The sequence below is a fragment of the Lethenteron reissneri genome, unplaced genomic scaffold (assembly GCF_015708825.2).
Source record: "Lethenteron reissneri isolate LAM-NWPU_2019-01 unplaced genomic scaffold, ASM1570882v1 scaffold_1640, whole genome shotgun sequence".
NCBI lineage: Eukaryota > Metazoa > Chordata > Hyperoartia > Petromyzontiformes > Petromyzontidae > Lethenteron > Lethenteron reissneri.
The window spans coordinates 3,030,372-3,046,019 of record NW_026891378.1 but is presented as its reverse complement, the minus strand read 5'-3'; the positions used below and the strand labels follow the sequence as shown (position 1 = coordinate 3,046,019).

Below are 15,648 nucleotides of genomic sequence, written 5' to 3'. Positions count from 1 at the left end.
TTCCACACAGACTCGTTGCGCGTAACAATTAATGTTCGTGAAATTTTTTTTCCTAAATTTTACACTTTTAGGACAAAAATATTATATTTAATTACCAATTGCTTAATGCTGCCCCATAGGTGGCAGCCATCACAAGCCAGAGGACGAGAGGACTCTAGCCGCCACGCATATAAAGGAGTTATAGTGAAAAACTTTGTTTTTACGGGTTATCTTATTATTCAGCCACCCCTGGAGCAGAGACGATAGTGCTCGCTCGGGCGTCAACACATTCCAGGGCGTGTCACGTGATAATACAAATCAAACCGAAAGTGTTTGTACCGCACTTCCCTTTCTCACATTCACGAGGGTTGTTCCTGTTTTTGCGTCTCATACGCAGCCAGCTACTGCCTAAGATACAGCCAGAGACTGTCTGTGTTACAGTAGGAGACTGCCTGAGATACATCCAGCGACTGCCTGAGCTTCAGCCTACAGAGACTGCCTGAGCTCCATCCAGCGACTGCCTGAGCTACAGAGACTGCCTGAGCTTCAGCCAGCGACTGCCTAAGCTCCAGCCAGCGCCCGTCTCTGAGTGAAGCCACAGGGCCATGGCGAGTGCGGCTCCCAGTGGTAGCGAGGCTCCAGGGGAGTTGACCTGCCCCATCTGCCTGGACGCCTTCAGCTGCCCCTGCACGCTCAGCTGCGGCCACTCGTTCTGCCTCAAGTGCGTGGAGGGCGCCTGGGATGCGGCAGAGTCCTTCTCCTGCCCGCAGTGCCGAGTGACCTTCCCTCGGAGGCCCCAGCTGAACAAGAGCGTGACGCTCGCCAACCTGGTGGAGCAGCGTAGTGCCGCAGACAAAATGGCCACCGTGGTCTTGTGTGACTTCTGTAACGATGGCACGACTGCTGCCTCCAACACCTGCCTCAAGTGTGATATGTCCTACTGTGCGACTCATGTAAAGCCTCATCAGGAGAACCCGAAGTTAAGTAGCCACATTCTGGTGGATCCAGGTACGAATCCTGAAGACCGCAAGTGCAAGACGCACAGGAAGAAGATGAAGTTTTTCTGCCGACAGGACAAGAGCTTGGTCTGCACAACCTGCACCATCGCAGGAGACCACAAGGGTCACGATGTGGCTACGCTGGAGGATGAGCACAAGAAACGGGAGGTGAGACGGTCTGCGTGTGTGAGCCGGAGCCTCTCTTGCATGAAGTTATAATTTCCCAGTATGAACTGAACAATAACATCCAACTAAATATCGTTCCTCTCTCAGCTGCCCATTGTTCCTTCATATGTGAACAAGCTTGTTTTACTATAAAGTATGCTGAGGTTCATATTCTTGGTTCTTTCGGTAAAGTCACGTAGAAGGGAATTAATACAATAATAATATTAAACATTTCCCTTCTACGTGACTTTACCGAAAGAACCAAGAATATGAATCCCTGCAGTCACGAAAGCTTTCAATCATAATTTATGCTGAGGTTGTTATATTTTAAAAATAATATACAACCGAAAGTTATTATCAATCCTGTTGTTTGGCAAATTTATAAATGTGCTCTTAGTATATTTGATAAAACTGAAGGACTTTAAGGTGTACAATGTTTTCTCAAAATTACGTGAGTGCATAGACTGTGGTTTGTATACACAATGTTGTTTGTGGTAGAGAGAAGCATTCCCCAAAATGTAAACGAAATGTAAAACGACTGGGACTGCGTGAGCCACAGTGCTCACCGCTTGGTAGCCTCGTGCCGGTCTGTGCCAGTTTAGTGCCGCACTCTACAGCAGCTACCGGGTCACTGGACGTGGTGTTCCAGAAATGTCACGTGATTTTGACAGACCAAGTATTTTATGACCGTATTTATGTTTTCATCAAGATGCTCTCCACCGAATTTGCCCCCATCACTGTGGAGGGGTTTGTGCGGAGTGGGGGTGAAAGGGGATGCTCAGAGAGTGAGTGGAGTCTTCCCTGGTGACGTCTCTCACAGAAACAAGTGGGAGAGGAGACGCGGGTGGTGGAGGAGAAGATGAGGGAGGCGGAGGAGTCCGTGAAGCGGATGGAGGCCGCTCGCAGGGACGTGCAGGTACCGTGTCTGGGCCGGACTCGGTGACCCCATGACTCCACCCTGAGTAGGGTTTGTGATGGAGGACAACTCCATTCATTCACGTGGACTACCATTGGCTCTAAACACATCGTGAGACTAAAGACAAAACGGTCAATGCACCTCAATAATCAGGACGAGCAAAGTGGTGGTTCTCATCTCCACTGAGAAACGCAATCATGGGTTAATTCCACATTCCCATATCTCCATACAACTTACGACATCAACGACTGTTAACTATATTGGTCAGATGAGGTGGTACGTACCTCTTATCTAATACTCTGGTGGCAGAGTTGGTGATCATACACAGACTGTTGCACACCATCTTACTGACATCACTCAAGCTTTGGGGTGGCCATGTGGCAGTAAAGCAAGTGGTTTCATGATCCCCTCTCTTCAGCCGTACATGTGGTTTTCTCTCACATTCAAAATATTAATTTAAGGAGGAATTGGCCTAACTTCCCATTTCATTTAGGCTCTACATGTTGAAGTCAAATTACAGATTTCCCTTCGCTTCATGCAAAGGTAAACAAAGCATCGTCCTGATAACCTTGCACAATGATAATGGCATGGATGCTAAATGTACTCATGATGGTATTTGATGATTTCATTGCCTCACAGCCCCCGCCAGTTATGGCGAATCATGTTGTAGTGAAAATGCACAGTGGCGTTATCAGAGGCAGAGGAAGAAGGAGGCCTCAGTACAGCAGACTCGTATTACTGTATGGACTCCTTAGAGTTGCACTCGGGTCATTTCACAAAAGACCAGAGGTGGAATTTATTTCTCTTTGCAGGAATCCATGACAGATGAAAAGGCCTCAATCTCGGTCAGATTCACCCGCACGAGAGCAGCGTTGGATGTGGAGGAGAAGGCGGCTTTAGAGCAACTGGAGCAGAAAGGGCGCGAGCTGCTGTCCCAGATCGAGAAGAAGATCGCTCACTACCAGCGCGAGATCAGCGAGCTCCAGGCAGCAGCCACTCGCCTGCAGGTCCTAGCACAGGAGAGGGACTCGCTCGCGTTCCTGCAGGTGAGCGATGAGTTTCCAGTGTCGCTATTGGCACAGAGCCCTCTCACCAGCAGCAGGAGAGGGAGGCTCCTGAATGAGAGCTCGCATCCACTGGGCTTGAGAACACAGCTCCACTCATGGATTCGCATCGCAGCTCCAGGGGCTGCTATTTGGAAGCCCAGCTCATATTTTCTCATTTAAATACATTCTCTCTCCCGTCCTTTAACAGATTCCCATTAAGTTTGTTTCATTGTGAATATAAACTAAATGTTAATGGAATTTTACTTTTTAAATCAACCATACAACAACAACGGTATTTATGATTATCATCAGCCATGATCTATCCACTGATGGATGAAGGCCTCCCCAAGACATTGCCACATCTCATGATGCCGCGATGCAACAATCCACCAGCGCCTGCTCACGACCCGATGTCATCTCTCCTTCTTACTTTATGTACCTCCGCTTGGATGCGCTACCTTCATCGTTCACATTAGGGATGCTAAAATTAATACGTCGCATACACTAATTAATGATAGCATTATGTCTTGAACATCACTTCTACAAGACCTGCACCATGTGCATTGGTAACACCAGAAATTACCAGTCCTAAGATAATCTCAACACAGATCAATATCCACTGGTCTCACTCTGAAATATTTGCCCTGCAATTCAGTGTTGGTCCTCATGGGGGCGGCGAGATGTTAACTACCTCGCCTGGTATATCGGAGGTCGTGGATTTAATCCCAACCCTGACTTCCTTATATATTTGTAGTTTTCACGTCTCCCTCCATGGTCGCATGGATTTTTCTCCGTGTCCTCCAGTTTTTCACTCCACATTTGAAAACGTGAGTTTAGAGTATTGGGCTGCTATAAATTTCCACGCGATGACCCACTTCGTTGAGCTATCATTTGTGGCCAGGTCGCTTCTGAAAAAGAGCTCTATCACTCCATGGGACTTACGTGGAAAAAGAAAATTAGTTTATAGTTGACTTTTAACCGGTTTCACTCTGAAATATTTGCCCCGTAAGTCAGTGTTGGTGATCATCGGGTCATAAGCCAAGACTTTGGGGTTTATATTCCTCCCACGGTGTTGCAGTGGGACCTCCACTGATCACAAAAGATTGGAGGTAGAGTGACAGTAACGCATCTCTCTCTCCCACAGGGGCACCTGGAGGAGACGCGCAGGTAAAAGACCACTATCACTCACGACTCGACACACGACAACATGGGACTGAGTGTGGAGTGTGGGCAGTGAGACACTGGCTGTGTGTGGTGATACTGTGTGTGGGGATGCTGTGTGTGGTAATGCTGTGTGATGGTGCTGTATGTGATGATGCTATGTGTGGTGATAGTAATGCTGTGTGGTGATGATGCTGTGTGCTGTGTGATTTTGCTGTCTGTGGTGATGCTGTATGTGGTAATGATAACTCTGTGTGATGCTGTAACTGTGAGATAAGTGATGATGCTTTGTTTGATCAGTGCCTGTGTTATGGATCTGTGACGACCCCGCGCGTGATAATGATGTAATGAGCGTCTATGTGATGGAGCTGTGATGATCATGTGAGTGACGATGCTCTATGTGAGACAGTGGCCATGTCTGTTCTGCTTTCACAGGACAGGGAAGGTTACAGCAGCTCCACTCTCAGCTCCCAGCCAAGAGGACATTGCCTCGCTTCAAGTCCTGGAGACAACTGCAGTCAAACGCTTGTGTGAGTCCTTCAGTGTGAATCATGGGTGATGGGGCCATCTTGACAATAAATGATCCCCGTGTGTGTGCACGAGGTCGACTTAGCCTCAAATAATTACCTGGAGTTTTATAAACATCACCACTAGGGAGACAGGTGGTCGGGCGTGGTGCTGGCCACCCACCTCGTGTGCCATGTCGGCCTTCATAGACGCTCACGGACAGCACTTGTCCCAATAGTCTGTGAAGGCTACACAGGGGATCTTAGTATTTGTTCACATCCCATTCCAGGACCCAACTGAAGAGCCATGAGAGATGTTGAGATGGAGTGTGTGCCTGTGAATGTGTATGCATTTTTGCATTGGGGGAGCGGTGGCATAGTGGTTAGCACACTGCACTACGAACCCAGTTACCTGGGTTTGATTACCCGCCATGGATAACATCAGTGGCAGGTGATATCTGATCCAGTCCTGGGTCTCTGCTAGGCTGTTTCAACCTCAAATTAGGTCCTGATGCTAGTAATTGTCATAATGATGGTGATAGTGGTCGTTATGAGGATGATGGTAATGATGCTGATGTTAGTGATAATGTGAGTGATGGGAATGGTAATGAGTTGGTGATGGTGTTGGTCGTGGTTATGGTAATGATGGTGACATTGGTGATAATATATGTGATGGTTTTGCTGATGGCCCTGATGGTAGTAGTGATGATATTGGTGATGGTGGTCATGGTATTGATAGTGGTGATGGTTATAATGATGCTGGTCGTGTTGGTGATGTTGGTGATAGTGATGAAGATGGTGGTGATGGGGGTAGTTGTGATGGTAGTGATGGTGGTGGTGATTGTTTGTGATGGTGCTAGCTGTGGTGATGATGGTTGTGATGTTGCTTATAGTGTTGTTGACGTTCGTAGTGTTAATGATGGTGGTGATGGTGATGTTTATGTTGTCATTGATATTGATGGTGAGGATGCTTGATTATGGTGATGTTTGTGATGTTGTTATTGATTGTGAAGATGATGGTTGGTGATGGTGATGTTGATGGTGGCGATGGTGGATGATGGTGATGATGGTGTTCTGTACTGGTGTTGTCATCGCTGTTGTCACAGACGGACGCTCACCGACTCTGGACACAAACTCAGCTCATGACCAACTCCAGATCTCATCGGATCTCAGGACGATGACGCGGACCATTGTCTCCCAGGGTCGCCCCGATCACCCACACCGGTTTGATTGCTGTCCACAAGCCCTGTGCTGTGAGAGCTTCTCCTCGGGCCACTACTACTGGGAGGTGGACGTGGGGGACGCGCGGCGGTTTCGGGTTGGAGTCGCGTACGGGACGATCCCACGGAAAAGGGGTTTTGCTGCACAGTGGCTGGGAGGGAGCGTCGCGTCCTGGTGTTTAGAGAAACGTGGCGACAGCTTCTCAGTGGTTCATGGTGGAGTGAAGACTGCACTGTCGGTGAGGAGGGCCCCCTCCCCCCGCAGAATCGGGCTTCACCTGCACTGGGAGGGAGGGCTCCTGGCGTTTTACCGCGCCGACTCCATGGAGGTGATCCACGAGGTTCGTCAGAGATTCTTGCAGCCTCTCTACCCTGGGATGTGGGTGGGGTATTATAATGAACCATTGAAGATCGTGGATCTGAGTCGTGCATCCTGAGGATGAAGAGAGACAGAAACCCAATAAACGGTGGATAGGGGGATGGTGAGGAGAGGGTGAAGCGAGGATGAAGGGAAGGTGGAACGGAGGGTGAGGTTAGGTTCAAGTTCAAGTTCATTTATTTGGTATAGCCCTGTGAGCCATTCGGCTCTTGAATCGGGTGCAACCGCAACAAACAAAAAACCAAAAAAAATAAACAAAAACATCTTAAAGTTACTATATGTGACTGAGTGCAAACAGAAATACAAGAAAGACAGCAAAATATTGCAGAAAAAAAATCACCGTACACCAACGCTGTGTGCAAAAATCCCAGTGGGATGCAAGTCAAACAACAACAACCACAAGACAACTTAGATTAAGGCCATCAGTCTAACTCTGTACTACAACAAACAAACGTGGCTAAACCAATATACTTTTCGAAATCACCAAAATAAAGCCATGAAAGCAATGAAACAGGGATCATAGGAACTGTGACGGGATTTTCACAATAAATGACATAAACAACATGTAACCCATCATGGGACCTCCTTTGCAAGTACCAAAATATACTAATAGGGGGTTTTCCCCTTTTTTTCTGGCAACAAAACTGACACCTTTTGCAAGGAATAATGCTTACATTATCCACAATACCTGCAGTTAAATGCAAACACAAAACAATACTCTGATAATTTATGCATTGTCTTTGAAACTGATTGGTCCACACCAGAGACAGCTTTCTTTGGAGCCTAGTCTTATATGGTGTTCGACAATGCATAAATTATTAGAGTATTGTTTTGTGTTTGCATTTGACCGCAAGTATTGTGGTTAATGTAAGCATGATTCCTTGCAAAAGGTGTCAGTTTTGTTGCCAGAAAAAAAGGGGAAAAACCCCTATTAGTATAACATGTAACCCAATCAACGGTGGAGAAGCGGGATGGTGAGGAGAGCGTGAAGTGAGGGGAAGGTGGAACGGTGGGTGAGGTTAGGTGAGGGTGAGGGGAGGGTGAGGTGAAAATTGAGGGAAGGGAGAGGTGAGCATGGAGGGGTAGGGTGAGGGGGGAGGGTGAGGTTCAGGTTGGCGGACATGAGAGATGTCGCCGGTGCAGAACAAATCGCAGGTTCGTGTGGCCGCTCCTTTGCCTGCAGTGCGCGCTCACCTCACCACGCCTCCTCATCCCTGCGATTCACTATCAGCACCATCGTCACCATCACCAACATCATCATCACCCCATCATTATCACTATCAACAACAACCGCCATTCGCCACTAAGTGGCGGTGACGTCACCACGACGCTTGTGCCAGGCCATGTGCATCTTGAGGCTACCACGTGAAGTGTCGAACGCCCGCTGGCAGGAGGTCACGTTGCAGACCCAGCAGGTGCCACGGGTCGACTGACTGAGACGACCGAGATGAGTGGCTGATGCACCACCTGTGCCCCCTACTGTGCCAACTTGTTGTGCTTTAGCCACCCGGCGCTCCGCTCGTTGTGAGCGTCACTCCTCCGCCCTCCGTTGTTGTTGGAGGGCGACTGCCTCCAACTGCCCAGTAGCGTCCTTCACGAGCCTCCTCCACAGAGACCGATCTTGACACCGCTGGTTCCAGTCATCGGCAAGTTCACTCAGCTCCACGTCCTTCTGTACCACATCACTCCATCTCTTCTCTAGCCCGTGCCGCGCCCGTTTAGCCCCCTCGATCCGGCCGAACAAAAGCTGTTTAGGCATGCGGTGGCTGGGCAGGCGGTCTACATGGCCCAGCCAACGCAGCCTTGCCTGCCGTAGGAGCTCACTGATGGGACTTTGACCAGATCTTTCAAGGATTTGTGAGCTCCTCACACAATCCAGCCTGGTTAAACCCAGGATGGATCGTAGGCAGGCCAGCCTAAATGTTTCCAACCGGCGAAGATGCTCCATTAGGGGGGTCCACGTTTCGCAAGCGTAGAGAAGGAAGGGAATGACTGTGGCCGAGAAGACCTGAAGCTTCGTGCGGAGCGAGAGACGCCACCTTCGTTGGTCGTAATATGCATCATGAGGGATATGTGGGCATGAGGAAGACGACGTTTTTGCCACCCAATGGTGTGCAATGTACTGCTTGTCTATGAAAGGACGCCGCATCTCATGATGCGTATGACGACAAAAAATCCGCAGACTACCTGCTGGATCTCCTCTCTGTTTCAAAGAACAAATTTGACCTAAGGTCTTCGCTCATTTACCAGCTTCACATTCCCTATTGCTGTACAAATACTGGAGCAAGGGCCTTTGCTATTAAAGCCCCCAGGGTCTGGAATGCTATTGCCAATAAACTGCAACTTGAATCACTACCTATGAGATATTCACTCAAAACTGCTCTAGAGGATTTCGATTTAAAGCTTTCGTGACTGCAGTGATTCATCTTCTTGGTTCTTTCGGTAAAGTCACGTAGAAAGAAATTAATAAAATAATAAAAATAAAACATAATAAAATAATTCTGTCTCCTTGACAGACCTGTTCTTCACCTGAAGACGGATACTTGCGTTGTGGCCGAAACGTCGTGAGAATTATTTTATTATGTTTTATTTTTATTATTTTATTAATTTCTTTCTACGTGACTTTACCGAAAGAACCAAGAAGATGCTCTAGAGGAGTTGTCCACTCTAGCTGCCACTGCTTTTCAGTGGCCTGAAATCAAATGTATCGCTCCGGATGACCGCTGCAAAGTAACATCTTGTGTTTTGATTATAGTGTGCTAATCTTTAAAGATACATTGAAATTGTTTTGATATTCCTACTGATACTCCTGCTGTTATGCAGTGACTCATGCGGCCAGCTATGGTTGTAAAGTTTGCTCGTACATGTTATGTGTATCGTTTATTGTAAAATTTTAATCACAGTTCCTATGATCACTGTTACATTGTTATTGTAGCTTTATTTTGGTGATTTCGAAAAGGTTCTGGTTTAGCCATATTTGTTTGTTGTAGTTGTATTGTTTGACTTGCATCCCACTGGGATGTTTACACACAGCATTGATATTCGGTGCTTTATCTGGAAGACTTTGCTGTTTTTTCCTGGATTTTTCTGTTGCACGTAATCACTTTAAAATGTTTCTTGTTCATGTTTTTATTTGTTGCGGTTGCACCCGATTCAATAGTCGAATGGCTCACAGGGCTATACCTAATACATGAACTGAACTGAAGTTAGCTCCCACACAGTGTTACGCAACCAATGAAAAGATAATACCGCTTGACTGATTCGGAGTGAGACCTCTGCTGTTAAACCGGAGCCGGTCATGAGCACACTGCCCAGGTATAGGAAACTCTACACTCTCTCCACAACTGCCCCATCACCAATTGAGAGTTGTGGGGGTGGAGTGTCCGATGGTACAAATTTCCAGGCAGGTGCTTAGTTTTGGTGGGGCTGATGGTAAGGCCCCAACTCCCGGTGGCAAGCTCCAGGTTCAGCAGTAGCACCTCCTACTCCTCCTCTGAGTGAGCAGCATTCACCAGATCTTTGGCATACGTAACATGGTTGAGTAATAGGGAGTCATCCCTTGACCGCACCCGGGCATCGATCAGCATCCCATTATATCTGGACCAGATGGAAATTCCTCCGGTACAGCTATTGAAGCCTTCACGAACTACGTGGTCAAAATAGATGTTAAATAATGTGGGAGCAAGAGGACATCCCTGTCGCATCCCAAGGTGTACAGTGTTGTATCTATGCCCCTTTTTTAAATTTATATTAAGAATAATTAGGCCAAAATGTTTATATATATATATATATATATATTAATTAAATAATGAAAACAACCCACTACTCGCCACATTCCACGCCGGGCATCTGGGAAAGTGGAATGCCACCAAAAACAGCAAACGTCAGGGCCTCCCCATCAACCTTTGTCTTCTAACGGTTCGGCACAAACATGCCAGCCATCAAATAGAGAGGGGTCTGGCCTCGGGGCGACCCACTCAGGGGGAGGAGGGGTCAAAATGTCGAGAGGGGGGTCTGTGCTGGCATAGCTGGGACGTCTGTCTTTGGTTGTTTTTCTCTCGCAAGAGATGCGTAGAGGGGAGGGTTTTTTTCACTTTTTTGGGTTTTAAACACAAACGCACATCACGCAGTGCAGTCTGGTTCGAGTCGCGCTCAGTCTTGCTCTCGGCTTGCGACGGGGCTCGCAAGGGAGTTGGGGCGCGTCGTGCCTCGAGGAGAGACGGGACGACGAGGGGTCGTTAGAGTGACAGTCTGATGGCAGTCTGGTTCGAGTCGTGTTCGGTGTGACTCAAGCTTGCGACGCAGAGTTGCGAGGGAGGCTCATAAGGGAAACAGGGCGGAGGCTTGCCGAGGCATCAACAAACCATGGGTCGTGCCTCGAGGAGAGATGGAACGAAGTGGCGAGGTGTGGTTAAGTGCGAGTGAAGCTGTCAGCTGCACGAACAAAGGAAAGCACGGAGAAATGAGAGAGAGAGTGACGAGTGACAACAAGCAATCAGCCTGTAGAAAAGGGCGAAAATCGCCAAGCGTCGACCAAGCGAGCATCGCAAAGGACGAGCAGCAGCGGATGAGCAACGAGAGCCATCGTTCATCGCCAGAGCGCTCCAAGCGCACAGCCGCGTCGTCCAGAGCCTGAGCCAACACATCCCTGAAGTAAGGGCGCGTGTCCGTGTGAAGTTGGCAGCGATCAAGGGGAGAGAGAGCGCACGAGCAGCACCACCCGGGCGTCACCGAGCGTCGTGCCGACTCGTCATCCAGCGGTGGAGGAGCTGCGCGCTATCCGACGACGGAATCATCGCGCACCACGACGGCGAGCGTCGTGCCGACGCCACTCATCAAGCAGTGGAGAGAGAGAGTGCACGAGCAGCACCAAGCCCCCGGAACCATCAAGCGCCAAGCAACCAAGTTCTTCAAGGAACATCGTGCCAACGCCGCTCAATCTAGCAGCGGAGAGAGAAAGCAGGACTGGCTCGCTGCTGCCACGCCCAAGCGAGAGAGAACCTCTCTGGCTGTTGGTGGTATGTCCCCCTCCCCCACCCCCTGCAAGCTAACGACCCAACTCCCGGCTATGAAAACATAATAATAAAATTTTCAAGGAGGCAACGCACACACAACACGCACACGAATAAGACTTTCAAAAAGTTATCTTTGTGTTTCGAAAAGGGTTGCAATTTCAAGTTGGTACGTTCAATATCAGCTGATCGTGCAAAACAGTTGATGCCGTCGAGTTACATGAAGAAGAAATGTTTTAGTCATTTATTTTCGTTAATTGCATAATCTTGCCGATGAATCTATTGACGTATACTTTTGCCTTTGCATATTAGAGTGTCATATTTTTGTTTAGAATTAAAATTGCTTAACACCAAATGTTCGAGTGTTTCTTTCCCAGTCCATGCAAAACTGTCTTATTCGTAAGAACTGTAACCTTCGTTGAGATATGAATTTGGAGACCTAACATAACATAAACACACTAAGATAATCAATAAATGTTTAATCAAAGATAATCGTGTTATCCTGATTGATACAACTCTGGATAACGAAGCTAAGTCTAATTATCATAACTGCACACATTAACATAATCGCAAGCACTCGCATAAATTTATACGATTATCTTCGTGATTATCATAATGTATGCATATAATTATATACATTAGCATAATTTATGCGAATTACGCATTTCTTTTTTCTTTTTTTTATCAAAATTTCATAATTCGGCATATACAACAAAAGGAAATGGCTCTGACTCCCGGCCACGTAGTTTTCCCGGTGCCGCTCACCATCATGAAGGCCCTTAATGATCATGAACAGAGGGTCAGGGACTCCGAAAGCACGAAGAACAACCGAAAGCCTACTGATGGTATCATAGGCCTTGACCAGGTCAATAAAGCAGAGTTGTAGGTCTTGTTGGAATTCCCTACACCTCTGCTGTAGCAGAAGGACAGAAAATATGGCATGTGCAGGACCGCCCTTTCCTGAAACGGCATTGGGGCTCCACAAGCCTCTCCTGCCTAGAAAGCCGCGTGCCTAGCAAGGCGATGTTGAATAATCCATGCCAGGACCTTTCCCGGCACACAAAGTAGTGAGATGCCCCTGTAGTTGTTACAGTCTGTGCGGTCCCCCTTCTTAAAGAGGGGGACTACCAGGGTATCCTTCCAATCCTGCGGAACCCATCCAGTGTTCCAGACTATTGTTATGTCATGTAGGGCAGTCTGTGCACAAACGCCACCCTCCCTCAGCATTTCGCTTGGGAGATCATCTCTGCCAGGTGCCTTTCCTGGTCTCAGACTCTGGATCGCCTTCAGTACTCCCTCAACATATGACACCTCAACAGGCCACTCGTGCACCACCGCCAGCCTGACACCGTCGTCGGAGGAGAGGAAGCGATCCGGCGCCTCCTAGCTCCTTTCTACCATAGGGAGGTGTCAGAGGCAGCCTCCTTGTGCTCCTCTGCCCCTTCCCTGCACCCAACCGGGTGTCCAAGCTGGAAGCGTGGCCGGTTTCTGGGTACCGCTCTCGTTCACTGCTGGCTGGAGTTCAAGAGCGGAGAGGCCTGGAGTCTTCCTCCATTCACCTTCTAGTCCCTGGTGGTGATTGACACTTTGTTTGCTGCAGGTGTTTCAAAATTTCAATCACCCACTTTCCCTATGCAGGTGTATTTTCTTTTGCCACTTATTTGTACCATGTGACACAATACACTACACTACTATACTCTACACTATACAATACACAATACACTACTATAGAATACTATACACTACACTATACACTACTATACACTACTATACACTACTATACACTACACTATACACTAATGTAGACTACTATACACTACACTATACACTACTATACACTACACTCCACTCTACACTACACTATACACTACACTATACACTACACTACACTATACACTACACTTTACACTACTATACACTACACTATACACTACTACACACTACACTATACACTACTATACACTACACTATACACTACTATACACTACACTCCACTCTACACTACACTATACACTACACTATACACTACACTACACTATACACTACACTTTACACTACTATACACTACACTATACACTACTACACACTACACTATACACTACTATACACTGCACTATACACTACAGTGACGCAGTAACTCGCTGACCCCGTGACCCCAACTGGACTCCTCCTGCAGTCTAAACAAAGATTCTGATTCTAATTGTTGGATCGATCCACGAAAATATGAACCACGACTCGGATCGTGTTAGAATCGTATTCAACCTAACGTGAAATCGAATCGCGATTCCAAAATCGATCCAGAAATCGACAAAGACCACCCGCCCCCAGCACATCGACGTCTCGAGAGGAATCGGAATCGATGCTTCATGCGCGCCACGCGCACTAATCGATTCGGTTTTGAGTTCCCCGCTCCCCATTGTTGACGAAGTCGCCTCGCTTCCTGCGAATCCTCGTCGCCGTGAGTCCCCCCCTCAACCCCCTCCCAGCCGTCTTTGTCTTCCTCATCCTCCCCACCGAGAGAGAGCGACAGACAAAGAAGCCCCCCCGCCAAAAGGCCGAGGCGTTTAAACCACCCCGCTGAGTCGAGGCCGCGAGAGACACCGTCCCTCGGATAGAATCTGTACCGGCCGAGGCGCGAGGTCTTCGGTAGGCCGGCCTAGGCCGATGCCGGTCACGCGCGGTCGGCGGCGGTGGGGAGGGAAATTAAAAACAACTTTAATAACGTTTTATTTAATATTTACTTCTATTTATATTTGTGTCTTTAAGTCGCGACGACGAGTTGGTGGTGGTGGTAGGGTGGGGGTGTTTAAGCGGCTTGCTGCTGTTTGTAGACAATCTGTTACTGGTGTAGGGCTGTTACAGAGGGGCTGTTTGTGTAGGGCTGTATGCATAGGATCAAACGGGTAACAAACACAGTGGGCGGGGCTCCGTCAGTACACGGGGAGGTGCCCGCAACGACGTCCGCACCGGGCGGCTTCGGGGGGCTGCCCGTGGGGGGGTTGTGATCCTATGGGGGGGTATAAAAGGGGATGAGCCAGAGAGCTCGGGGTTCAGTCTTAGAGTAAAAGGGGGAAGACGGAAGATCGACTAGCTAGGCCCTGGACTCCCCTGGGACGCCGCCCTTGTCAGGGCCGCGCAGGACCGAGCCAGTGGCGTGGTCCCGTGAACCAGAGTTAGTACTCTGGGACTCCGGGTACCGTAGCCCGACTGACCAGTGTCGGGCCAGATAGCCTCCCCGTTAGTGGAGGACTAGGGATATGTCAGGGGTAGCTAATAGAGTATTCCCAGCTATCCTGGTGAGGGGGCCGATACACCCCTCTAGTATTGTACGTCCGCAGTGTGGCTACTTGTACAAATAAATACGTGTGCCTTACAACGGTGTCCAAGCGTCCTCAACGGTACTTCACTGGTAGGAACCTCCTGGTTACACCAGCCCACAGGGGATTATTGTGTCCGTCGTGCAGGGAGGGGCTGGGTGGGGAGGGTGGGGCTGGGTGGGGAGGGAGGGTGGGGCTGGGTGGGGAGGGTGGGGCTGGGTGGGGAGGGGCTGGTCACCCCGTGGTGCCCTTATAAAACTCAACGTTTAACCTACTCACGCCGGCTTGTGCCCGCCCTCACAGTCGGGCATATTTGCGGAATAGACCACGCCGCCGTTGACCCTGCAGGCCGTTGACCGAGCAACCCAACGTTCCTACCAGCTCCCTCCGCAGGAATGTGTTGAGTGATTTGTTTACTTCTCCTGTACGCTGCCCCTCCCGCCGTGTCTTGTGCGTGTGTTGTGTGTTGTCACGTTCTGACCCCCGTAGCCCACGACTGGATATCTGTGATGAAAGAGCTTTAGAGATTTTCGGATTTCTCCTGCAGTATAAATGAAAATTCTGGTGCTTACAGAGACCGATACAGAAACCCACAGAGACCCATACAGAAACCCACAAAGACCCATACATAGACCCATACTCAGAGTCCCATAGAGACCCACAGATCCATCCATAGAACCACAGAGACCTATTGAGACCCATACAGAAACCCACAGTCCCATACTCGGCGATCCATGCAGACCCACAGAGACCCATACTCGGAGACCCTAACACAAAGCCCCATACAGAGACCCATATAGACTCGCAGACACCTACAAAACCATAGAGACCCAAAGTCCCATAGTAACCCACACAGACTCATAGAGACTCATAGAGACCCACACTGTGATTGTGATTGGTGGTTAATGGTTGTAGTTTGTAAGTGTTAAGTGCGTGGAGCGGTTGCGTG

General features: G+C 48.7%; 1 protein-coding gene across 1 annotated transcript; it reads left to right on the top strand.

Moving 5' to 3' along the window:
* Positions 1-506: 506 nt before the first annotated feature.
* On the top strand, positions 507-6,442 carry LOC133339142 (E3 ubiquitin/ISG15 ligase TRIM25-like). Its single transcript, XM_061547266.1, has 6 exons — positions 507-1,145; positions 1,963-2,058; positions 2,871-3,104; positions 4,249-4,271; positions 4,701-4,795; positions 5,878-6,442. Exons 1-6 carry the CDS (start codon positions 585-587, stop codon positions 6,426-6,428), a joined length of 1,560 nt encoding a protein of 519 aa, XP_061403250.1. The 5' UTR covers positions 507-584; the 3' UTR covers positions 6,429-6,442.
* The last annotated feature ends 9,206 nt before the right edge of the window (positions 6,443-15,648 follow it).

Excerpts from the sequence above, each read along its gene's own strand:
- LOC133339142 (XM_061547266.1), top strand. The coding sequence starts at position 585 with ATGGCGAGTGCGGCTCCCAGTGGTAGCGAGGCTCCAGGGGAGTTGACC. Across the intron at positions 2,059-2,870 it reads CCGCTCGCAGGGACGTGCAG|GAATCCATGACAGATGAAAA; the intron begins GTACCGTGTCTG and ends TTCTCTTTGCAG. Across the intron at positions 4,272-4,700 it reads CACCTGGAGGAGACGCGCAG|GACAGGGAAGGTTACAGCAG; the intron begins GTAAAAGACCAC and ends CTGCTTTCACAG.